At 43.7% G+C, this 24,918-nt stretch overlaps 1 protein-coding gene across 1 annotated transcript; it reads left to right on the top strand.

Annotated features, from left to right (window-relative positions):
• Positions 1–378: 378 nt before the first annotated feature.
• LOC116399192 (sodium- and chloride-dependent betaine transporter-like) lies at positions 379–23,906 on the top strand. Its single transcript, XM_031876153.1, has 14 exons — positions 379–508; positions 1,791–1,925; positions 3,422–3,559; positions 6,954–7,065; positions 7,196–7,328; positions 8,869–9,003; positions 9,200–9,303; positions 11,672–11,796; positions 11,923–12,035; positions 14,591–14,728; positions 14,829–14,931; positions 16,275–16,375; positions 22,557–22,727; positions 22,861–23,906. Exons 1-14 carry the CDS (start codon positions 379–381, stop codon positions 22,981–22,983), a joined length of 1,761 nt encoding a protein of 586 aa, XP_031732013.1. The 3' UTR covers positions 22,984–23,906.
• The last annotated feature ends 1,012 nt before the right edge of the window (positions 23,907–24,918 follow it).

The following is a 24,918-nucleotide window of genomic DNA, read 5'->3' as shown; positions in this document are numbered from 1 at the left end:
CATTCATAACAGCCAGGGTAGAGATGACTGCATCCTTGGACTCCAGAATCCGTTTTATAATATGAAAGGTGGAGTTCCACCTTGTGACACAGTCTTGTTTGAGCTTCAACACATCACTATTATACATACTTCTTTTAGGATTTTCAGTGCAACTGTAAATAAATGAAAAACTTTTTAAATATGGTGTCATTTTACATATGAATTAGAAAATGTATTCATCAAAGTGAGATTTGTTATGTCTGGCTTGAACTCAATGCACTTTCTGCCAACCAAGCCATGGCCTCGGGTGAAACGGTCTACAGATAAGTGCAACACCAGGTTGGTGAGAGGTGTGTACTGTCAGTACTGTTCAGGGGACTGAAGAGGGAACACAGAGAGATGGAGACCAGAGTGAAAAAGAGGGAACAGTGGAGGAAGAAAAGAGAATATATCCTGGCAGCAGCAGGAAATGTGGTGGGCCTGGGCAACGTGTGGAGATTCCCCTACCTGTGTTATAAGAACGGAGGAGGTAAGCTGGAACGCACAAGGTTCATAATACTGGAATATTTGAGATGACTGCAACTTTTATAAGAATCACCAATGAGGTCTATATATATATCTATGATCAAAGTTGCATATTTGATTACACAGATAAAAAGGAATCATTTATAAAAGCTCTCACTTACTCTGTAGACGATATTTGTTGACAACTCAGTATCTACTCATTTTAATCAGCAAAAAAACATGAAATTGTTTTAATAATGTACCAAGCGCATGTATTTTTTTTCCTTGTTATAGGAAAGCTCATACATTGACTTTTCTGTTGGCACAAAGACGATTAATTTAATTGCTGTGGTTCCACTCCTGCAGATTGAGGAACATGTAAGGTGCCTTTAGGGGAAGTGGTTGAACAGTTTATTGGCCATGCTAGTTTCCCTTGTAAAGTGAAACGTTCTTGTTATCCCTCAGGATGAATTGTTGATAACTTTGGCGATCCTCTGACTAGCATTGCCATCAGATCAGATTTTTTTTTCTTAGTTCATTTGTCCAATACTTTGGTTTACGTCGAATGGTGTGAAATGGCTCATGGTTCAGACAAAACGAGGGAGAACAAAATGTTTTAACGATCAAATAATGAGGCGTGACCAACAGTGTGTGCTACACAAACTACATGTAACTTTTTGTAATTAACTGTTAACTGCATTGTTGCGCACCAGAAAGTGTTTGATGATAATAATATAATAACATTCCAAAGACTTAACAAAAACTGGTTTCGTTTGAGGTGAGGGGAACTCTAGGATTTCACTTCGAGAAAGACAGGTAACACTACAGAGTTTCTCTCTGACTCCTCCCCCTTAAAGAGCCAGACACGCTGTTTTATTCCCTCGTTGATTCAGTTCGTATTGAAGAGCGAATCGAAGCGCATTAATTACGATGATTAAATCCTGGGTGGATATTAGCTTGTGGTCTCTCAGGAAAGTCTAACAGCTGGGGGTTTTGCCCTCACATTCAATCATTTTAAACAGACTGCTATAATCTCAACATTTTCAACAGCCTTTCAAGTGACGTGTTTAACTCAATTACATTTGTTGAAATAACAAATAAATGAAGAATGCTGTTGAGTCAAGATCCAAATAGATGTCTAACATTTAAAATCAACTGTCTTTTCACCTTTGAATCAAATAATGATTGTTCGTGGCAGCATAATATTGCATCAAATATTCTCGATTTTACTCACTTTATTAATACAGGTTTTTTCCTCATCCCATTGCACAGCATTACTGGTCTCTGGTGTATTTTTGTGCATGCAGGTGTCTTCCTGGTGCCTTACTGTTTCTTTGCTGTGCTGTGTGGCGTGCCACTCTTCCTGCTGGAGACTGTGATTGGTCAGTACACACAGGAGGGCGCCATCACCTGCTGGACCAAGCTCTGCCCGCTGGCACAGGGTAATCACATTGTTGAATACATTGAGCATGAAAACATTGTGTAATTTAAAATGAACTAGAGCTGAAAACAAATTGCTGCAGGTTAGGGTTAGGAAAATAAGATCATTAATTCTCCTGTAACTGATCAAAAACCCAGGACCCACTGAGTCTTATAAAATTATTATTTTCTGTAGCCGACTTTTGTTAACATCCCACAGTACCATTACCTGAAACAGGACTCATAGCAGTGTAACAAACAGAGGAAGAGACAGTTAGAGACAAAAGAGAAAAGTGTAAATATAGCCACTAAAGGGTGCTTTTGATTGGTAACCCTTGTGTTTTGTTGTATTGGTTTTACTTATGTTGGGACTCAGTCATGGTGGAAGCAGAGGCATTTTGACCCAGTTTCCCAGGATCCTTTAATTTTGACCCAAAGGTATTGATTTAGTGCCTAGCTGCTGTCACTCAAGTGACAAAATACAGGTTTTCCTCCAATCTGCAGAGTTGGGGCCTAATCATAGATGTGTAGAGAGAACTGGATACAGCATTAGAGGTGGGGCCCGTTCATTTCTTTAGAAGTTAATCAGTTGCACACAAAGCAAAAGAAGTTAGAAAATTATAGCTGGAATCTTAAGGCAATCCTCTGCAAACCATAGGGTAATAAGCGCACTAGCTCACTTCGGTCCAGCTTGTTCAAGAGCTCTTTCACATGAAGGAAGGAAGGAAGGAAAATATGGCATGTTGATTCGGCTATTGGTGTATTTTACAAATTTAAGGACCTAATAAGGTCTATTTAAGTGTGCTCTAGGACAGTGATTCTCAACTGGTGCGTCGCGGACCCGTGTTCAGTGGGTCGCGGGCCTTTGCCTGAAAAATAAAAAATTCAAATCTTGTGCTTTTATTTTGAAGGGGATTTTTTATGCAGCGGAGTTATTCACACTCCTTAACAGTATTTGGTGTTAATGCCTTGTAATGCTAATATAGACACCCGCCATTTCACGGTATAGAAGAACACCCACAAAGTTTGTTTTCATATGCTAATTGAGCGAAACGCAAGTAGCTACAACACCGACTACATGAGATATGGATTTTTTTAACATTGAGGACAAAAGAGGGCAAAAATCTCAGTGTGTTTTGTGCAGTGAGGTTCTGGCACAAGAAAGCATGAATCCGTCAAAACTGAAGCGGCATTTGTTGGATCAATCCGCAGCAACTGAAAACTATACCTCTGTCAAATGACACTAAGTAGGCGAATTGAAGACATGTCGGATGACATCAAACAGACCACAGCTCGAACAACAACAAAAAGTATCAGCTGATTCTCTTTCCCAATGTAAGTTTAAGTCACTGGGCCCATCACTTGATGGACCGTAGTTGTAATGCAGTTCGATTTTATACACTTTATATAAGACACTGAAATAAAACAGTATTATCATGGTGCTGTAAGTGTTATATTTCGTAGTGCTCTATCAAATGACATCTTAAACTGAGGTTTGTCGGATGTCTTCTCCCTCCAGGGGCCGGCTATTCCACCATAGTGATCCAGCTTTATTCCAGAGTCTACATCATCATCCTGGCTTGGGCCCTCCTCTACTTCTTCTATTGTTTCAGAGACCCTCTGCCCTGGGCCACCTGCAACAATCCGTGGAACACAGGTCAGTATGGGATGTAGGATGGTGCATCCGCAGCTAAAGTTAAAAGACCATACCGTGCTTGCTAACTCATTGTTAGCTCAGCTTCTCCACCTCACTGAAAACTGTCCTAGAGAAGTTCAGACATAGATTCACACTTGAAGGGATATTATGAGGGGGGAAGCAGCAGAAAGTTAAAGCAAAGTGCAAGTGCCAGCAGACAAATTATATCTGCATTATTTCAAAAATGTTGAAGCAAACTTTAAACACAGGGATTTTGGCCAGTGTGGTGGAAAATATCCCTATACCTGCTTTGCGTGAGTTCTTAATGCTGAAATAAGGAATACCTAAAACCAGGTTGTCTTTGCGCAGAGAAGGTTCAATCATCACAACAGAATGCGTACAGTCTCAGTGAGGAAGAACCAAGAAAAAAGAGAACACACTTTCTTTATACAGAATGAGGGGGCCGATGGCCAATGTTACAGACATTTTGGTCTCAGACTAATAGGAACAACAATGAAAAACAAACGACCAGCAACCAAAACAAGGGTCAGGACGGCCTTGGTGGTGAAACATTCTCATACAACACAGTTAGTTAACTTAGGCGCAGGCAAGAATGAATTCTTCTTCTGCACAACAGAGACCTGGTGACGTTCAACAAAGTTCAGAGCAAAATTACTTATGCATGAATAAAATACACTGAGTAGAAATATATACTAAGTAAAAATGTACCATTACACCAGAATACTACCACTAAGGGCTGTCACAAATCTGTCAGAGAGTGGTTTCAGAGCTAGGATTTATATACAGTGGTTGATGAGGCTGATGGAAGGCAGGTCTGCTGGCTGGGCGGAGTGACAACTGATGAACCACAGGTGAGGGAAAGTAGAGCCGTGAACTGAGTAAGGAAAACCACACCCACAAAGACAGAAAGACAGATGGGGTAGACAGACACAGGAGGGAGGGGGAAACAAAGGAGAACACTGGGAAACAGGTTGACGAAAGTCAATTCCTAACAAAGTCGCCAATGGCCAAAAACCAAGATGCCCAAAATGTCATACTAAAGGTGTCAAAACGGCAGTCCACAAACCAATGGGTGTCGTCGTGCACTATGTCCACTTATCTATAGTTTATAGACATTTGTAGAAATCCAATTGAAATTAGTTTTCAAACCACCTCCAAATGTGGTTTGGATCAATCTATCATCTCATCCCAGAGTGTTAACGGCATATTTGTGTTATGTACACAACTGCTCTGTAACGATGAGTATTAATGTGATATCTCATTAGAAAGCTACGGTTCTTGTAATTCGATTTATGCAAACCATTTCAAGATACAATAACAACAGCAGGTACAGTTAACGTCTCTGTCAAACAAGCACTCCAAAAATAGCCGATAAAATATCGCCGTGACTCACCGATTATGATCCATAACGTGCCCCTTGTGCATGCTAGTCCAGCAAAAACGGTCTTGCTAGGTGGCTAAGGGTCCACTCGATCAAATCCAGTAAAAGATTTAGTCCAAAACACATTAGTACGTCCATAAAGACCTGGCTGTAGCATCATTTCAAATTAGCCAGCAGATATGATAACTCACGATCATATTTCGGGCATAATTTCACTTTCCATGTCAACAGAGCGGAGATTTTGACCAAAAATGGAGCCTACATTCCGCCGGTTAGATTGACACCTCATTTGACCCAATAGGAGCTTCTATAGCCCGGTCACAGTCTGGAACAGCCAACGAGAGTCCGCTTTGAAAGACAATGCCCGTCTCTCTTCTTTGGGTAATGCGCGAGCCAATCGCAACAGATCCTGTTCAAACTCAGGCTCCATATAGCCAATGAAATTACGAAGCCAAGGATATGCAGATTTATCAGATTGAATGCTGGGAAAGATTTCAAAACTGCAATTGAAACCGTGACTCAGGTACCTGGGACAGAGTATCAAGACCAAAGTCTGGTTCATGAGAATTTTCAAGAATCTGTGAAAGTTGACAATGGTTGAATATGATATAGATAACCATACATTGATGTAAATAAATTATAGTTCAAATTTCAGACATGTAGTTTATAGTAGTATATGAGTTTTGACTTGTAGTATATGAGTTTTGAAGTGGTAACACAAGCCTCCAAATGTGTTTTTATGCAGCTGCACTCTTAGTAAACCATGTGTAAAATATTAATTGTCTGTTGTATTGTTATCAAATTATAACTTATACCAGGTACCATGACTCCATGGTGACATAATATTGTTTTTTCCGGGTCATAAGTCCCAGCCATTGATAACTGCTGCCATCTGTTGGCCAAAACAAATCTAGGCGGAAATAAAATCCTTCTCTTTCACTGTGCTGAAAACGCCATAGCTCAATGCTAGTACCACTTACAGTGATTCTGACTGATTGTGAAGAAACTTCAGAGTGTTGCCATTCAATCGAGACTAAAACTATACATGTACTCCCAATGGTTCAATAAGAGCTGTCAGTTTACTTTGGGTACGCGGTTGATAGGCGTTTTAGGCAAATTATGCAGGAGTGAGAATTAACCGCTTATCCTGTTCATGGTCGTGGTGGGGCTGGAGCCGATCCCAGCTGACATTGGGCAAAGGCAGGGTTCACCCTGGACAGGTTGCCAGTCTATTGCAGGGCTAACTTAACAAACAACCATTCAGTCTCACATCCACACCTACGGGCATGTGTTTGGGCTGTGGGAGGAAGCCAGAGAACCTGGAGAGAACCCACGCCGCCACGGGAAGAACATGCAAACTCCACACAGAAGGCCCGTCTAGCCCAAGAATTAAACCACTGTGCAGCTCCATTTAATGTGATTTTTGCTGTCCAGACTTTTAAAATCAATCTTGATGCAATCTAGATATGCCAAAACCTGAATTTGACCATATCTATGTGAATCAGAGAGGCTAAATTGGCCTCGGTGTGACTTTACACACACTTTCCAGCAGGCCACTTCAGCTGTCAGGTATGAGCAAGTCAACGAGTGGGCGTTAGTCAAAGTTATTCTGCATTTTTGTGTTACTGGAGCCACCAAGCAAGGAAATAACCATGGCGGACAGCGGGGTAGATTCACTCAGTGTTCCGTGGATGGTTCACCTCGGAGGTAGTGCTATGTTAAGCAAACCCCATAAGATGTCACATGGAGAGACAAATCTGACTGGCTATTTTGAACACACGTTTCCTGACAGAAATGGAGCAAAGAAAAAGAGAGGACGGTCAAACTTTGTGGATTTCCAAATGCGCAGTGGATATATATTTTCAAAGCAGATTTTTCTTAAAAGTTTTAAACTTGCATAGATTATATCCACGTTTACTTGCTAGCAAACTGTGTTTCATGACTGAAAATAATGAGCAAATGTCAGTAACTGTGTGAGATCAACACGTAATCAGTGTGCTGTTCTATCAACAGACAGATGTGTGGACCTTGCCTCTGCGAACTGGACTGCAATACACAGTGGCAACCTGAGAGGAAACTGGACATCTGGAAATCTCCCCAAGTCATCAGCCTCTGAGTTCTGGGAGTGAGTCAGTGTTGTCACAAAAAGCTAATAATAAATCACATGGGGCGGCAGCAGTGGATCAAGTATTGAGTACATTCTCTTTTCTTCTCAAATATGCAACTATTAATGACTGTCTGGTGTCCCCGTGCAGTAGAGGACTGTTGTCCATGTCTGGGGGAATTGAGGAGGTTGGCTCAGTGAAGTGGGAGCTGCTGCTGTGTCTCCTGGCCTGCTGGGTGGCCTGCTACTTCTGCATCTGGAAAGGGGTCCGTTTCACAGGAAAGGTCTGTCTTGGTGTGAGGATTCAAGGGCCAAACCTTTGAAACTAAGAAAGCGCACTCAGTAGAGTGCAGATCTCCAGGTGTGTCTGCAAAGACCACTGCTGTAATGTTTGTTTGATTGAATGAATACAACCCACAATTGGCTAACCCCCCCATCTAGACTGCAAGTATTTCAAATGTGTTTTTCACTCGCACATCTCGCACAACAGACACGCATTTCATTCTAATCTATCGTCTGCACTAGCTCTGTGCAGGCAAGCGTCTCAACTCTATCTCATGTGTGTAACCGCAACTTGAAGCGGTCATTTAGGCTTCAAGGTGAGCAAACTGTTTCCCCCCCACTGTGTCTCTGGAGCGGCTCAGCAGCTGCTCATTGGCAGCGATGCCGTCAGCAGTATGTGTAGTTCAGTCAGCTGCTAACAGCGCCAATGCACTGAGCTGTGTGTGTACTGGTTGTTCTGTTTGCTGATAGCCAAACACACGTCCAAAACATTAACAGTGAGCTAACTGTTTTCCCCCACTGTGTTTCTGGACGCAGAGTAGCGGCTGAGTGCCGGCGATGCACATAGCTGTGTGTGTAGTTCCGTTAGCGGTAAGCTTTCAGCTGAAAGCCAACTACATCATCCAAAACAATAATATTTAACAAACTGTTATTCCTACAGAGAATTATTACCATACTCAGCTCCACAGAGTGTCTTTTAGCCCCCTGGCTGTGTTCGGAGTTGCATGCTAACACACACACTGCAGAGTATGTGGATTTTGTGTCCTCGAGAAATTTACCAAGAATTTCTGTATATGAGGTGTGAGCACAAAGACCAAACCGAGTATTTCACCACGTGATATGAGGCACATGACATGAGTCAGTGTGGTAAATCACTGAATGATGCTTGTAGTGGCCATTTGTCGACTTAATCAAACTTAAACAAACAATAATCAAACGCCACTGATGCACCGTGGTCGATATTCTTACGCAGCCAGAAGAGAGTGGATTGTCCATGCAGGATTCCGATTTTCGTGTTTATTAAATAAAGCAAACAAAACAAGCAAACAAACAAACTAACAAAACTCCTGTCGTGCGGTCTCTCCTGTGATGTGATATGCTGGTAAAAACTATACGCCCACCCCGGTGCATGCTGGTCCTATCCTTCTACTCATATATATAGCAACAGGTGCCCACAGTAATTACCCAAAAAACAATATAACTAAACAAATTACTATTAAAGAGAAAAATAATCTTAATATATGAAACATCTACAATAATTAAACAATACTACTTATAAATGAAATAACAAAATACAATATCAAATAAATAGCTCCAGCAATGCTTCTAGTTACTACTTATGGATAGCTAACTTACGTGGGAGGCTGCCGCAGTACAATATGTACATGAACATGTACAGTACAGTATGGCAGCATTAGACTGAAGGGGCATGATGACGATCAACCTTAATTTAATATGGTGAAGGCAAGGTCATAACATTATTGTATGTATGTATATTAAACAAAAGTCTGTTTGGAAATTTGCTGCTTCTGAAATTTCCAGGTGGTGTATTTCACGGCAGTGTTCCCCTATGTGATGCTGGCCATCCTGCTGGTCAGGGGGTTGACGCTGCCAGGAGCCTGGCAGGGCGTGGTGTACTACTTGTATCCAGATCCTACTCGCCTGGTAGACTTTCAGGTGAAGCACTGTGGACAAATCATGCAGCTTTACAGTGTCTAGTTTGTTTGAGGGTAAAGTTTTTCTTTTGTTGATGCTGCTGCTAGTGTCATAGCTACCTGAATTTAACAGTGACACACTGAGATATGATACTGATAACCTGATAACCTGATTATAACTTATAACTGATAACGTGTGTCTTTTATATGTCCATCAGGTGTGGATGGAGGCTTGTGCTCAGGTCCTCTTCTCCTATGGTGTTGCATCAGGAACCCTGATCACACTGGGTAGCTACAACAAAGTCAACAACAACTGCTACAAGTAATCAGAATCAGAATCAGAATCAGAACCGTTTATTGCCAAGTACGTTACACATACAAGGAATTTGACTTGGTGTATTACAAAAGTATATTATAAAAGTGGCAAGTGTATTTAAATATAGAAACATGTGCAAGGGTGCACATAAGAGTAGGAAATCGTCCTGGGGATGTAAGAATCAGAGTCAGTGGGGAACCCAACTGCGGAAGGATAGAAACTGGTCTTGTGGCGTGAGGTCTTGGTCCTGATGGACCGCAGCCTCCTGCCAGAGGGAAGGGGCTCTGCTACAATCTTTCTTGCCCGCTTCAGGGTCCTGGAAGCGAGCAGGTATTGGAGGGACGGCAGATTGCAGCCAACCACCCTCTCAGCAGAGCGAATGATACGCTGCACTCTGCCCTTGTCCTTGACTGTGGATGCAGCGTACCAGATGCTGATGGAGGAGCAGAGGATGGACTCAGTCATTGTCTTTAGAAGGTTGAACTTCATCAGCTGCCTCATGAAGTACATCCTCTGCTGACCCTTCTTGGTGATGGAGCTGACGTTAAGCTCCCACTTGAGGTCCTGGGTTATGGTGGAGCCCAGGAAGCGGAAGGACTTGACAGCGTCGACAAGGGAGTCACAAAGGGTGATAAGGGCAGGTAGGGCTGTGTTCTTGCGGAAAGCCAGAACCATCTCCACTGTCTTTAGAGCGTTGAGCTCTAAGTTGTTCAGACCGCATGACCAGATGGTCAATCTCCCACCTGTAGGCGGACTCATCCCTACCAGAGATGAGTCCAATGAGGGTGGTGTCATTCGCGAACTTCAGGAGCTTGACGGACTGGTGACTGGAGGTGCAGCTGTACAGGGTGGAGAGCAGAGGGGAAAGAACGTAGCCTTGAGGGGAACCGGTGCTGATGGTCCGAGAGGCTGAGATGTGTTTTCCCAGCACCACATGCTGCTTCCTGTCAGACAGGTCTGTAATCCACTTGCAGGTGGAGACAGGCACGTGCAGCTGAGAGAGCTTGTCATGCAGCAGAGACGGGATGATGGTGTTGAAGGCAGAGCTGAAGTCCAAAAAACAAGATAGTGACAGATTTTTTGTCTCTTCACTGTGTCCCCCCACTTCTGAGACAAAATATTCACCCTTGAATCGTCCCTTTTTGTGGAATGTCCGCGTAGGTTTTTGTCTTTTTAGTCTCATTGTGGTGCCACAGTTCTCATTACTGCCCCCTGTGGCTCATGGGGGGAAACAACATTGCAGCTGTAAAGATAGCAGCTGTGTTTTTCCCTCCAGTGGCCACATGAAGCAGCAATGAACCCATTTTGGCCACAATTGAAAACAAGCCACAAAAAATTCAGCTTGGTCTGCTTGACATAAGGTACTCAATCTACTTGATCAGAACTAGCTCATACAACACACTGTCCAACTCAATCAAATATGTTTATAGTTGTTTCGAACAGCCACTCTCTCCTGGAAGACATTCATGGTGTTGCACTCGGTTGATCACATGAAAGATGACAGAAATAGTTGTGTCAGTAATAAAATAGAGCAAGAGAGAGAGGTTCAAACCCTGCCTACTTTCTTTACTCCATACAGCAGTGGGTGTGCATGTCAGATTGTCGGGTTTGGAAAGTTACAGAAACGGTCAGACACAGCCCTCCAATTCGAACGTCGGAAAAGGAAAAGCAAATTTGAAAGACCTACAACCTGAGGTCTACCAGTTGCACAGCTCTCTGCAAACGCTACTGCAGATGTAAAAAAACAAAAGCAGTTCACATACCAGAGCTGCTGTTCGCTATTTAAAGACAAAGTATATCCTCCTTTCTTTCTTAACAAAGAGTTCAATGATGCAGTTGTACAGTATCCGTGCGTTTCAGTTCCAGCAAGAGGTCCTTTTCGATTCATGGACGCCAGTGATGAAAGTCGAGCCTCCCAAGTTGTATTTCTTGAATACGTTTTAATGCGTTTGAGGGCTGAAAATGTCTGCTCGACAGAGGCAGCAGATATTGGGGTCTTCACCGCCCAACATGTCACGCTAGCCCACTGACCAATCAAGCCGCACGTTAATGCTGACACACTCGGCTAGGCCAGCTAGAAGGCTCTGGCATGTCAAAGAATACGCCCAACATGTCAAACTAAAAATCTGATTGGTTGAAGACTATAACAACAAGACAGTAGCTATGCAATGAGATAATAAGTTAATGGGAAAAAGTATTTTGAATACATGTAGTGTATTTATGAAAAATAATTAAATTATAAAATAGCTATAACTTTGTAATTCTGTCTAGGCCAGCAGAGAAGGCTTTGCTGGCCCCGACGGTCCACCACTGCTGTCAGCACATTGCCCCACTCAGTTCTGCTCTGTGTGCTAAGCTCTGTGCGTGTCTGCAGGGACAGTCTGTGGTTGTGTGTGCTCAATAGCGGCACCAGCTTCATCTCCGGCTTCGCAGTCTTCGCGGCTCTGGGCTTCATGGCCGACAAACAGGGAATTCCCATCGACATGGTGGTTGATTCAGGTATGATTTAAATCCCGAAGCACCCGTCTCTATCAAACACCAGAATCAAATAAACCCTCGCACTTTTCCTGGAAAAGGACAAAAATCTAACACAAGACAATTTGAATGTCTCTTCTGTCCTCCCAGGCCCTGGGCTTGCATTCATCGTATTTCCTCAGGCTGTTGCCATGATGCCCCTCCCACAGCTGTGGGCCGCCTGCTTCTTCATTATGCTCATTCTGTTGGGACTGGACACACTGGTAAGACCAAGGGGACACACGACGTACAGTCGGTGTCCTGCACAAAGTCTTCACTTAAAGTAGAAAGACATGCTGCAACTGTTTATGCTGGATCAGTGAACACGTATGTAAAAATGTAGCTTCAAGTATCGTTGTTGCTCTATGGGCGGCAATGTCAGTCTGACGGTCAGTCGACTAGTTTGATCCACTCTGAAATATCTCAGCATCTCAATATCTCAAATATTGGATGGATTGCCATGCAATTTTGTACAGACATTCATAGTCCCTAGAGGATGAATCCACTGACCTTTCCTCCTTTTAGTGAATGTCTTGACATCTATATGATAGATTGCCATAAAATGTCGTAAAGATATTCATGGTGCCTGGAGCATTTTAATGACTTTGGTGATCCTCTGACTTTCCATCCAGCGCAACCATCAAGTCAAAATATGAATTTGTCCAAAATTTCGATTCCACATGGACGGAATAAGAAACGACAAAATCAGAATTTCTTGTCAGGATCTCAAGTAATAAGTTTGTGTCTTGAACAATCAGCGTCCTGTGATGAGCTACTGCCAGGTACAGCTGTGCCACATGTCATATTTAATTGACGTATCTTCAAAATGGCAGCTCAATTATTGCTAATTGAAACACGAATTACCGTAAGACCACAGCGATGCACTTTTACACGACAAAGACGCAAAAACATATTAAAAAGGACATATGTCTTTGAATCAGAATCAGCTTTATTGCCCATGTGTGCGTACGCATACATGGAATTTGCCTCCAGTTTTCGCATTGCTCTCAACGTACATACATAGAATATACAAATAAACAAGAAAAATATAAAAACAAGGACATTAAAGAAAACAAAGTAGAACAGAGAAACTAAGCATAAACATGTAACTTCAAACATTTATATTTAACTCATTTTGTTAAATGCCTCATCTGCTCTCACCTCTCGTGTCTTCCTGGCCTTCCTCCGCTCGCATCTCTCGTGGGCGGGAATCAGAAGAGAGGAGAGGAGGCAAGGAAAGGAATTGAGGACAGATATATAGAAATAACAGAACAAAACTTAAAAGCCAGTAGATGCATTTAAGCCCCATAAAAAATAGTTTGGTTAAAAGTAGGGGACTGCCTTTAAATCAGTCTGCATTTACCTTTAAATGAATATGAATCAGTGGCGGCTGGTCAATAGAGGGCCATGGGGCAAATTGTCAATATTTGTGTTTTTGAACTATGGAATGTACCCAGTAATATGTGTAAAATATGATATCTGCGCAAAATATATGCTTTTCCTGCTCGTCCTCTCCGCCTGTGTGCTCGTCTGCTCGTGCTCTCCGCCTGTGTGCACGACATGTCTCAGAACGCGCAGCTAGGGGGGTCAAATCGTTTTGGTCCAAAAGAGGCGGGTCTATGAAGCAGTTTAGACAATTGCTGATTAAAGATATAAATGAGTGACATACAATTTAGCCAATCAGCGCCCTCAAATAGATTCAGTGTGGGGCCAAAAAGATTTTGCCAGCGCGAGCACTGCTCCTCCAAGTCTCGTTTGAGAGGAGAACTTTGGCGGAGATTCTGCAGACCAAAGAGCTAATCCCAGATCAGCCTGACCTCACAATCAGACAGCAGACTAGCGGGAAAGGGAAGCAGTACATGCGAAGCTTCTGTACTAGCTGAACACCAGACAGGTTTGGCTAGCTGGATGACGTCATGCTAATAACCTATTTAGCTTTTTAAAACAATGGGGACAGATCCAGCACGGACAGTTAGGGAGTGAGGGATGAGTAGGTAAGGAAACATGAGAACAGCAGGACACACATGGAGAACTCTGTCAAGCTACATATTAGGCAAAGTGAACATCTTTTCTTCTACATAGTTGTCCTCAGTCTCATCTGCTTAACTTGGTCATGGATGCATCAACATTTAATTGAGATGGTAAATTAACAGTGAAAACTCATCATAGCTTAATTTAACATCAGTATTCATGATTACACTTCATGTTTACTTCTCCTGATCTTTACCTCCTATAACAAGGTCCATAGGGGCATCTCAATAAATAAACATGTTCTATTATATTATATTATATAAGTGTTATTAACTGCTTTTTTTCGTGTTGGAATAAATGTTAAATATTTAACTGCAAAGTAGTAATGCGTGTTTGATACTTTAATTTTTTTGCATTAAATCATACTGGGATGTTTGCTGAAATTGATAGGATGGCCCTACCTAGAAAATTTTCCACCAGCCGCCACTGATATGAATGATCCTACAGTATCTGTTGTCCATACCTGCTTTATATTGAATGAAAAGCTTCACCCTCAGTTCATTCAATCCCAATCTCAGGTGTAGAGTGTATTTATCTGTCACCCAACCCTTTCACCTAAAGGAGAACAACCCAAAGGCTTCTATTGGTGGTTGCAGCTCCACCTTTAAAATAGGGTCCCACACTTGTTTTGGAATGCTTTCCTATTGGTGAACAGTCATCGAGTATAACCTACATATGGACATAATGCATGTTTGATGTAACAATTATGTAAAGTTACTCTTTTTTTTTGTCTGCTTGTTTGTGTTAGTTTGCAGGTCTGGAAACTATCACGTCATCAGTGATTGACATGTTCCCGGGGCAAATGCGCAGACCCTGGCGCAGAGAAATCTTCCTCTTCTTCTTCTGCTCCATCTGCTTCATCATACAGATCTCTCTCACCACTCAGGTACGACACACAGACCCAAACCCACCAGTGAACACTATTGGAGGCGTATTTTGACCCTACACACAACACTACATTAACGTACCTTTTCTGTGTTGTCCAGGGAGGAGTGTACCTCTTCCAGCTGGTTGATTACTATGGTGCCAATGGAATATGTATATTATTTGTGTCTGCGCTCCAGTGTGTGGCTGTTGGCTGGGCCTTTGGTAGGTGGTATCATCACCATGTTTAAATGAAGCTGTAGCTTACAAGATGTAATATCACTACCCAAGTATATGTCCAAGAGTTATAAACCACAGGAACTTTGTGCGATTTCACCAAAAGAACAAGGGGCCAAATTGCAACCCATGTATCGTGTTCATATTTGACGACTCCACACCTCATAGTTTACCCAGTGCCAACATTTAGTGCCAATGCTTGAAATAGTCTATGATGTAGAAGGGTGGTAAGGGCGGATACATTTTGACTTCCGGGAATCTCGACTGATTGCACGGCAGCCTCAAAGCGACAGCAATAGTGTCTTAACTACACCTTGCCAAGAAATAGGCCACATACAGTACCGTTGTCATTGAACATAATCCATGATTTTGCAGAATCATCCCCATATCAGCGTTCATGTTTGAGTTGCTAATTTAAATTAATTTGTCATCCTTCCTGAACCCCAAAAGGTCCTCTTGTAGGTGATAGATTTTTGATAAATCGTTAAATAAATCGTTATGTGAATATACAGTACGTTATTGTCTTTTACCGCCTTGTTGATGCATATAAGTGTTTAAACAAGGCAAAGGTTTGGAAAAACTTTTTCATAAAATAGTTTGACAGAAGTCGGTCATAATTACAATACACCCTCTCACTTCTGTGTAGGAATCCAACCTATGGAGCCCCACAACTGAAGAAACATAGTATAAGGTTATCAGAAATAGTGTTCAATTATAAAAGTGGTGTATGAAGATTTATTCAATACAATTTTCCTTTAACCAGTGGCGGCTGGTGGAACATTTTCTAGGTAGGGCTGTGCCACATCCAATCAATTTCAGCAAACATCCCAGTATGATTTAATGCAAAAACATTAAGGTATCAAACACGCATTACTACTTTGCAGTTAAATATTTAACATTTATTCCAACATGGAAAAAAGCAGTAAATAACACTTTGATAAACATGTCAGGACATCTTATTTTTGTCACCCTCACAGGCGATTCAATATAATATATATATCATATAATAACATTCAGTATAATATAAAACACACGCCCTATCGCCCTCCATTGGCATATGCTTGACATATTCGCACCTCTTTAGATTAACTACCAAAGTCGAAGAAATAACAGATCAATATTTCCACGGACATGTAAACATGGAACCAAACACCGGCACCCAAATCACGTACCCAGAGGCAGAACAGGCGTCTAGTGCCAGTCTAATAATCTTGACTTGCCTTTTTTGCTGGTTTTGAGGCTCCATATAAACCTGCTATATTTTAACAAGGGGTTCCAGGCCAATCTATGGGTCTGACATTCATCATGCTTCTACATCATTAATCATACAGGGGCTGAGCGGATGTCTGACGCGGTGGAATTTATGACGGGACAGAGGCCATGGGTTTTTTTCAAACTGTGCTGGCGCTACTTCACCCCTCTGATCTGCACAGTGAGTTACACACGGTCAACAGCTGCAGGTGACATGACATGAGGATTAAGATTGGGGTAGGGCAGCAACAGGGTAGCGAGTGTCTATTGTGATGTCTTGAGGTTGGGATCAGCTTGTGAGGCGTGGGTGCACAAATGAAGACAACAAGTGGTTGTGTTCCAACTCAAAATAATATATTTAGATTCTTTAAACAAAAGGTAAACTTCAGTCCAGCCGAAAGCCGCTACAAAAACCAAACATAAGTATCTTCTGTTTTCTTCGGGTTCGTTGTCTTTAATGTAAAATAAAACTCTTTTCCTCTTTGTGCGCTCCTGTCCTCCTCTCAACAAACATTTCCTTCTTCTTCCCCACACCAACCTCTCCCGCGTAATCAGTCCCCTCTCTTTCAGCTGGGCCGCCGCCGCCTTGGCACCGGCTGCCCTGCTGACTATGGGAATTGTAGTTTGTTACCCCGATGCCATGAAGGGTTGTAGTCTTTGCTGCAGCCACCGGGAGGGGATGTATCTCCCGTTGATGACCCTCCCTCTCATGACATCACATTTCCCCCTCCACTGGCTTGAGGCTTCCGGGGGACCAGAAGTGGCCCACAGGACATCTCTTCGTGAGAGGGCATCTGCATTCCCATGGTTCTGCCCTGTGAACAACACAAGTTAAAGGCTTGTAGGCTGAGAAACCACCGTGTTACCCAACTGTTTGTTTCTTTATTTCTTGCCATCCACTGCAAAGGCGCATGGTCTGTGATCAGTGTGAATTTCCGCCCAATGAGGTAATAGCGAAGGGTTTCGAGGGCCCACTTAACTGCCAGACATTCTTTCTCCAGTGTAGAATATCTTTTCTCATGAGGCAATAGCTTTCTGCTACTGTAGAGGATGGGGTGCTCCTCACCTTGCTGTACCTGGGAGAGTACTGCCCCCAGACCCACCTCAGGCATCTGTCTGAACCGCAAACTCCTTGTTAAAGTCCGGGACTGCGAGCACGGGGTGGGAACACAAGGCCTTCTTGAGGCTCATGAAGGCCTCCTCTGCCTTCTGGGACCACTTCCTCTATCGGGGCAGTCTCTTAGCTGTTAGGTCTGTTAGAGGGGCAATAAGATCAGAAAGGTTAGGAACAAAGCGCCTGTAACAGTTTGCAAGCCCTATAAAAGATTTCACTTGTCTCTTTGTGATAGGACGTGGCCAGTCTTGGATAGCCTTCAGTTTGGCATCTTGTGGTTTGACAAGGCCCCGGCCTATTGTGTATCCGTGGTACTTGGTTTCACTATATGCTAGCCTACACTTGCTGGGATTAGCTGTGAGACCTGCTTCACGAAGGGCATCCAGGACCTTCTGTACCTGAGGCAAATGATTTTCCCAATCCGTGCTATGTATCATTCTGTCATCTATGTAGGCTGCGGCATACTTTTTGTGGGGTCGCAGGACCCGGTCCATGAGCCGTTGGAAGGTGGCAGGGGCTCCGTGCAGCCCAAATTACCATTTGGTGACCTGAAAAAGCCGTTCACTTGTTGCAAAGGTTGTTTTCTCCTTGGAAGCTGGGGAAAGCGGGACTTGCCAGTACTTGCTTCGTGAGGTCCAGCGTTGTGATGAAGCGAGCCATTCCCAGACGATCTATTAATTCATCGACTAGGGGCATGGGGTAAGCATCAAACTCTGATATCTCATTTAGCTTTCTAAAGTCATTGCAGAATCGAGGTGACATATCAGGTTTGGGGACCAATACGATAGGGCTCGCCCAGGCACTGTGGGACTCTTCAATAACCCCCAGCTCCAGCATCTTTTTAACCTCTTCCCGAATTGTTTCTTTATGGGCCTCTGGCACTCTATAGGAACGCTGATTTACTACTTTACCCTGCTTGGTGCGGATTTCATGTACAGCGAGGTGTGTGGTGCCGGGCTTAGCTGAGAACACATCTCGGTTACGGTCCACCAGCTCCATGCACTCCTGTCGTTGCTGGGGGACAGATCAGGGCCCACCTTTATGACCTCTCTTGGTGGTGCTCCTGTGTCTTTTGGGGTAAACAGCTTAATAGGACCTCTGCAGCATGCCATTTCTTCAACAGGTTCACGTGGTACAGCTGTTCTGGTTTTCTCCTTCCTGGTTGCATTACTCTGTAGTTCACTTCTCCCACTCTTTCAATAATTTCATAGGGCCCCTGCCAAGTTGCTAAAAACTTACATTCAGCAGTGGGTACCAGTACCAGGACCCGGTCTCCTGGCCTGAACTCTCTGGGCTGCGCAGGGCGGTTGTAGGATGCTTGCTGTTCTTTCTGAGCTTTTTCCATGTGCTCTCTGACAATAGGATAAATGACACTCACTCTGTCTTTCATGGCCTCCACATGCTCAATAACCGTGCGGTGAGGACAAGGCTGTTTTTCCCAGGATTCTTTCGCCAGGTCCAGGATCCCCCTGGGTTTGTAAGAGTACAGGAGCTCAAAGGGTGAGAAACCCGTAGAAGCTTGGGGAACCTCCCTAACTGCAAACATCAGGTATGGGAGGAGCTGGTCCCAGTTGCGCCCGTCTCTTTCAATGGACTTCCTTAGCATCATTTTGAGAGTCTTGTTCAACCTCTCTACTAGTCCGTCAGTTTGAGGGTGGTATACTGATGTTCTGAGGTGCTTGATCTTTAGGAGAGAGCACAGGCCTTTGGTAACACGAGACATAAAAGGGGTCCCCTGATCTGTCAGTATCTCTTTGGGAAGTCCTACTCTACTGCATAGGAGGAACAGTTCTTTGGTGGTCTGCTGGGCTGTAGCCTTTCTGAGGGGTATGGCCTCGGGATAGCGGGTAGCATAGTCCACTAGGACCAGAATATACTGATGCCCCCTAGCACTCTTGGGTAGGGGCCACACAATATCTAACCCAATTCTTTCAAAGGGGACCTCAATAATGGGGAGGGGGATCAGGGGATTTCTAAATGAGGACTTAGGGGCCATGAGCTGATATTCTGGACAACTTCTGCAATCATTTTCGACTTCCTTGTGAATGCCTGGCCAAAAGAACCGCTGTAAAATCCGGTCTTTAGTCTTTTCCACTCCTAGATATGCTCCAAGCAGGTGTGTATGGGCCAGTTGTAACACAGTAGGTCGAAAAGATTTAGGCACTAACAACTGCTCTGTTATCTCCTCCTGCACTTGTGTCATTCGGTACAGTAGACCATTCTTCACCGCAAAATGAGGGTAAATTAAAACGCTTCTCTGGTCTTGGTCCACCCCTTCTATTACTCTCACATTTCGCAAAGCATTTATCAATGTCGGGTCATTGACTTGAGCAGTACCATACTGGCCTGAAAGTGGGGCCGGCCCATCCGCAGCTGTCTGTCTGCTATCCTCGCTTGATGACGGCTGGTGGCTTCCCTGGGGCTCCTCCTCTTCACCTTCAGAGGCCGGGCCCACATCGCTGTCTGATTCTGCAGCGCCGAGAAAAGCATTCGCTGGAGAAGAGGTATGTGTTAAAACAGTCCTGGACACATTCTTTGGTCTGTATTTCAGCTTAATCTTACCTCTGTGCTGTCCTGACTCCCTAGACCGTCTCTCCTGTATCTCTCTCCGCAGCCTGAGGAACAGGGGACAATCTCTTCCAATTAAAAGTGAGACTGGCAGGGAATCTAGCACCCCCGCCTTAACTTCACACATGCCTTGCGTTGTGATTAGCTTCACCGTACACGTAGGATACTGGCGTGTATCACCATGGACACACGAAACTGGTCGTGTCTCTTCCTGAAGCCAGTCTGTTCCCTCTATCAAAGGTTTGTGAACTAGTGTATAATTACTCCCCGAGTCCAGCAAAGCTTCCACATCCTCATTATTAAGCTTCACAGGGCACGTAAAAGCTTGGTGCTCTGTACCCTCCATCAAGGAGGCGTAGAGGTGTGTAGGCTGGCTGCCAGCGGACTCTGCTGTCGGCATTAGTTCGTCCCCTTTATCGCATTGCCACGAGATATGTCCCAGTTCCCCGCATCTGTAGCATCTCCGAGTCTCCCCCTCTGGACTTTGTTTTCTTTGCTCTCGCTCAGTCTGATAATGTCTCTGTATATTAATCTGTTGGGTTGGGTTACTTTGAGTGGGTCTGTGGGGCTGGGGACGTCGATTTGCTGGGCGTCCTTGAGACATGGGTTGCTCCTTTTTCCCCATGCAGAGCATTTCATTGGTGGCCTGGTACTGTTCAACGGCCTCCACCAGGGCAATGGCTGTGACTGGAGGCTAATAACCCTCTTTGCCTCATAGGGCAGTGCCCGTAAGTATCAATCTACAACAATGGCTTCCACTATAGCTGCTGCAGGTGTTTTATCCGGATCAAGCCATTTCTTTGTGATACGTATTAGCTCGTGCATCTGTGACTGGGGGGGTTGGTCATTCCTAAAGCCCCAATTGTGGAACCGTTGGGCCATTCCAAACTTAGTAAGTCCTATTCTACTTAACATTTCCTCTTTCAGGACATCATAGTCATTGGCTATTGTTCTATCCAGGTCTTGAAAAGCTTTCTGTGACTCACCGGACAGGAACGGGGCAAGGATACCAACCCACTGGTCTTTCGGCCATTTTTCTCTGGTTGCCGTATTTTCGAATGCATGAAGGTAGGCTTCTGGATCATCGGTGGGTCCCATTTTAGGAATAAAATCACTGGCCCAGAGGACAGGGTTGGGGTTCGGTAGCCCTGCTGTTTGAAGCTGACTTCTCTGTAGCCCGAGTTCCTCCTCCTTCAACATGTTGGCTTTTCTTTGCTCCTCCACCAGAGCCCGGCTAGCCTCCATCTGAAGCTGGGTGCTTTGCGTGAGCAGCCTAAGCATTTCCTCCATTGCGTCCTCACTGGTTCTCAATTGTGCAAAGCGAATGGTCAAATCAGTGATGGACATTCACTCTCACCCACCCCTCCGTATTTGGTATTCTCCACCAATGTGATGTCTTGAGAGGTCGGGATCAGCTTGTGAGGTGTGGGTGCACAAATGAAGACAACAAACGGTTGTGTTCTAACTCAAAATAATATATTTTGATTCTTTAAACAAAAGGTAAACTTCAGTTCAGCCGAAAGCCGATACAAAAACCAAACGTAAGTATCTTCCGTTTTCTTCGGGTTCGTTGTCTTTAATGTAAAATAAAACTCTTTTCCTCTTTGTGCGCTCCTGTCCTCCTCTCTCCAAACATTTCCTTCTTCTTCTCCACACCAACGTCTCCCGGGTAATCAGTCCCCTCTCTTTCAGCTGGGCTGCCACCTTGGCCCCAGCTGACTATGGGAATTGTAGTTTGTTACCCCGATGCCGTGAAAGGTTGTAGTCTTTGCTGCAGCCACCGGGAGGGGATGTATCTCCCGTTGATGACCCTCCCTCTCATGACATCACACTATCCAGGGCCCTTTTATATATATATATCAAGAGGCTCTTTTAGGACTATACGAAAATGCATTTTGTCAACTCTCTTAGCTTAGGAAATTACTCCTAACTCCTAACTCCTAACTCAAACAATCCCGTACCACCCTCTTTAAGTCTGCATGCGCCTTTATTTTCAATACTCAAAAATTTGTATTTTTATGCCAATATTGGCTCTGAAAACACAGACAATAGGCTACCATGATGCAAGGCCTATGGATTATTCTTATCATAATATGCCTAGTCGTCGTGTTGACGGGGAGGGCCTGGGTCTACTTTACTGGTGTGATATCGGCCCAGAACTGGTTTTCTTGGGGAAGTTTCTGACTTGGCACCATAAGTCTAAAAATGTTGCAGCTGACTAGAACCCGCTTTCACACAGAGATTCCGCAATACTGCCGTTAAAGCAGATCCGGCGTCAAGCTGGTTTTGCTTTTTCCACACTGACCGAACAACGGCGGCATGATCTCCGCCCGTGTGTGATTTCAGATGGCTGGTATCAAAGGAATAATGTGCACAATCACCCTAAATGAATAATGGAGGATAAACTAAGTGTTGACGTCCCCTGCTCGTAAAGCTGTCCACCCATTCCGCTTCTGTACCTCTCATACAGAACAGGACAGCGAGGCGGAATAGCTACGCAACAGTGCTGTTTGAAAGGGGCTTTGATTGCACAAGCAAAACCTGTGTTACCAAAAGACTTCATACCATTTTGTCTTGGTTTACAATATTAGCAATACATTAAGGCAGAGGGACGTCACAGTGTTAATGCAGCCTATTTGTCTACAGAAGTATGAGTTTGTCGCTCTGCTTTTCCCTCAAGGTTTGCTTCTTCGGCTTCTTCCTGGACCACCAGCCCCTGACAACCAGCGGGGGGTATGTGTACCCAGACTGGGCCTACTGTCTGGGCTGGGCTATGGCCCTCTCCTCCGTGGCTGCAGTACCCATCTGTGCTGTCTGCAAGATCTGCCTTGCAGAGGGCACCCTCAGACAGGCAAGAGCACCAACACATCCCGTTTACTTTTTAAAAATTCTGCTTTACTTTTGTAATATTTTTCATTGCCCCCAATAGACATCGTGTTAATTTAACTACCATTCTGTTTGTCCTTTTTTCTTGTCCAAAACAGCGTCTGTTGGTCCTGTGGCGTCCAGTCAGTGATCCTGTTGGTCCCGAGACAAATGAAGAACCTGGAGATGAAACCGACGTTATGAGTCAGTCAATGAAGTGTTCGCTAAATGAAGACGTGTAAATGTAAAAAAACAAAATCTGCAGGGTACCTTTCATATTCGGATTTCAAATCTCAAAATCTCAAAAATGAGAGCGTCGCTGTGTTCCCAAGCACTTATTTTTCAGACGCGACAGCTGCACACCGAGATAAAAACAGTTCAACTTTTGGAACGGTGGAGCGTGCACTACATGTCATGTGACTAGGAACAACCAATCACAGCTGGAAGATATCTCTTCTTTCTTCTGCAAATATCAGTCTACAGTAAATATATGAAGAAGTTAATCATTTTAGTTCAGCACCACCCGGAGCTTTATTATCCATCCCACAGAATATTTTACTTGCTTCATCTTGCCGTCAAAGTACGTCACAACATTGAAAAGGTCAGAAAAATTGTCACAGACGAATCAGGCTTTAAAGCTACTGTGAGGGATTCACGGTGCTGTGAATTCATTTATTTATTATTGTTTAGTTTAGTAAGCGAGACTTACTGCTAAATTACCACAACTTCATCATCATAAGTCAATGAAGTAAATAACTGGGCTTACTGGCTTATTTAAAACAATTGACCTCAACACAGCATACTGCTACTCTGCCTCTGGGCCAGATGATAATGGGCCGGTCCGTTTAAGGTAAAACTTTGATGCTGTCATGGAGCTCAGTTTAGTTCTTGATGGCTTAAATGTGGCACATCCACTTCACACACTCTGTTGTGTGCATGAGCCCATCAAGTATGTCTGTGATGAGCCTGTTTCGTGTTTTTTTTTTAATCAAGTTCAGTTTGAAAAAAAACACGTCCATGTGAAGAATTTGAATGCGGAAACACAAGTGCATAGAGGGGCAAAGTTTCCCAGTTCACGGGAAACCTTTACTCCTCTTAAGTCCTCAAAAGTAGAAAGCTAGTGTCAAAATTCATCCCCACCTATTGTCTTAAACTTAATTAGTGGCAATCGCCTTGACTGGTCGTCAATGGCTTGGGGTGGGGATGGGGGGGGGCGGGGGGGGGGGGGTGTGGGGGTGGGGGGAGGTCTGCATCCCTTTATATAATAAACAGTTATCTGAACTCATACTCTCCTGATTGCATTACTGTACAAATATTTCAGCTTTAGAGTACAAGTTGGTGTCAGTTAGGGTCCAACCTTATGTTTACCTATGTCGACCCAACACATACTGTAGACATGGAACTCTGTTGAACAGGTTTGATTGATGGGAAAACAAGGCAATTTTTACAAACCTTTTTTTGCCACAGCAGCTCCTCCTTCAGTCATCAAGGAAAAGCTGGAATAATGAAAGTGCTTTTTTTTGCTAAAGTATCCACCCCTTATTTTGTTGCATTATAACCTGTAATTAAGTTTTAAAATTTTTAATTTATGTAATAGCCCTACACAGAATAGTCTAAACTAGTGAAGTGAAAAAAAACTTGTTTTCAAAAAAGTAAAAATCAGAAAATTGTTGCATGCATATTATGTATTCACCCCTTCCTCATCAAGCCCTTATAATCAGCCCAGTATCATGGCAGGTCGTGCAATAGTCACAAAGTGCAATCGATTGCTTTGGTGTACATGAACACAATTTTTTTCTTCTTCTCACTCAGCATGAAAACAATGCTGATGGAAAGTGATCGATCGTCTGAAAGCGATGTGGTCTGAGACATTTTTTCCCCTAAACCTAACTACTTTTGGTTTGTAATGTAATGTCGTCCCTAAAAATAAGTTGTGCCGAGCTACAACAAAACAAAGAACAAAAAACTGACAAATCGTGTCGCCGTACACAAAACCAATAGATTGCATTTTGTGACTATTTCAAGAACTGCTATGACACTGTGTCGCTAAATAAGACCTGGTGCTTCCAATTACCTTCAGAAGTCACTAGTAACATACGGTCCACCTGTGTGCAATCTAAGAGAGGACTAACACTGAGTAGCCAGAAGAAAACCATTGCTTTTTTATTTGCTATAAG

Source organism: Anarrhichthys ocellatus, unplaced genomic scaffold (assembly GCF_004355925.1).
Source record: "Anarrhichthys ocellatus isolate YVR2014 unplaced genomic scaffold, GSC_Weel_1.0 scaffold104, whole genome shotgun sequence".
Lineage (NCBI taxonomy): Eukaryota > Metazoa > Chordata > Actinopteri > Perciformes > Anarhichadidae > Anarrhichthys > Anarrhichthys ocellatus.
This window is presented reverse-complemented; position numbering and strand designations above follow the sequence as displayed.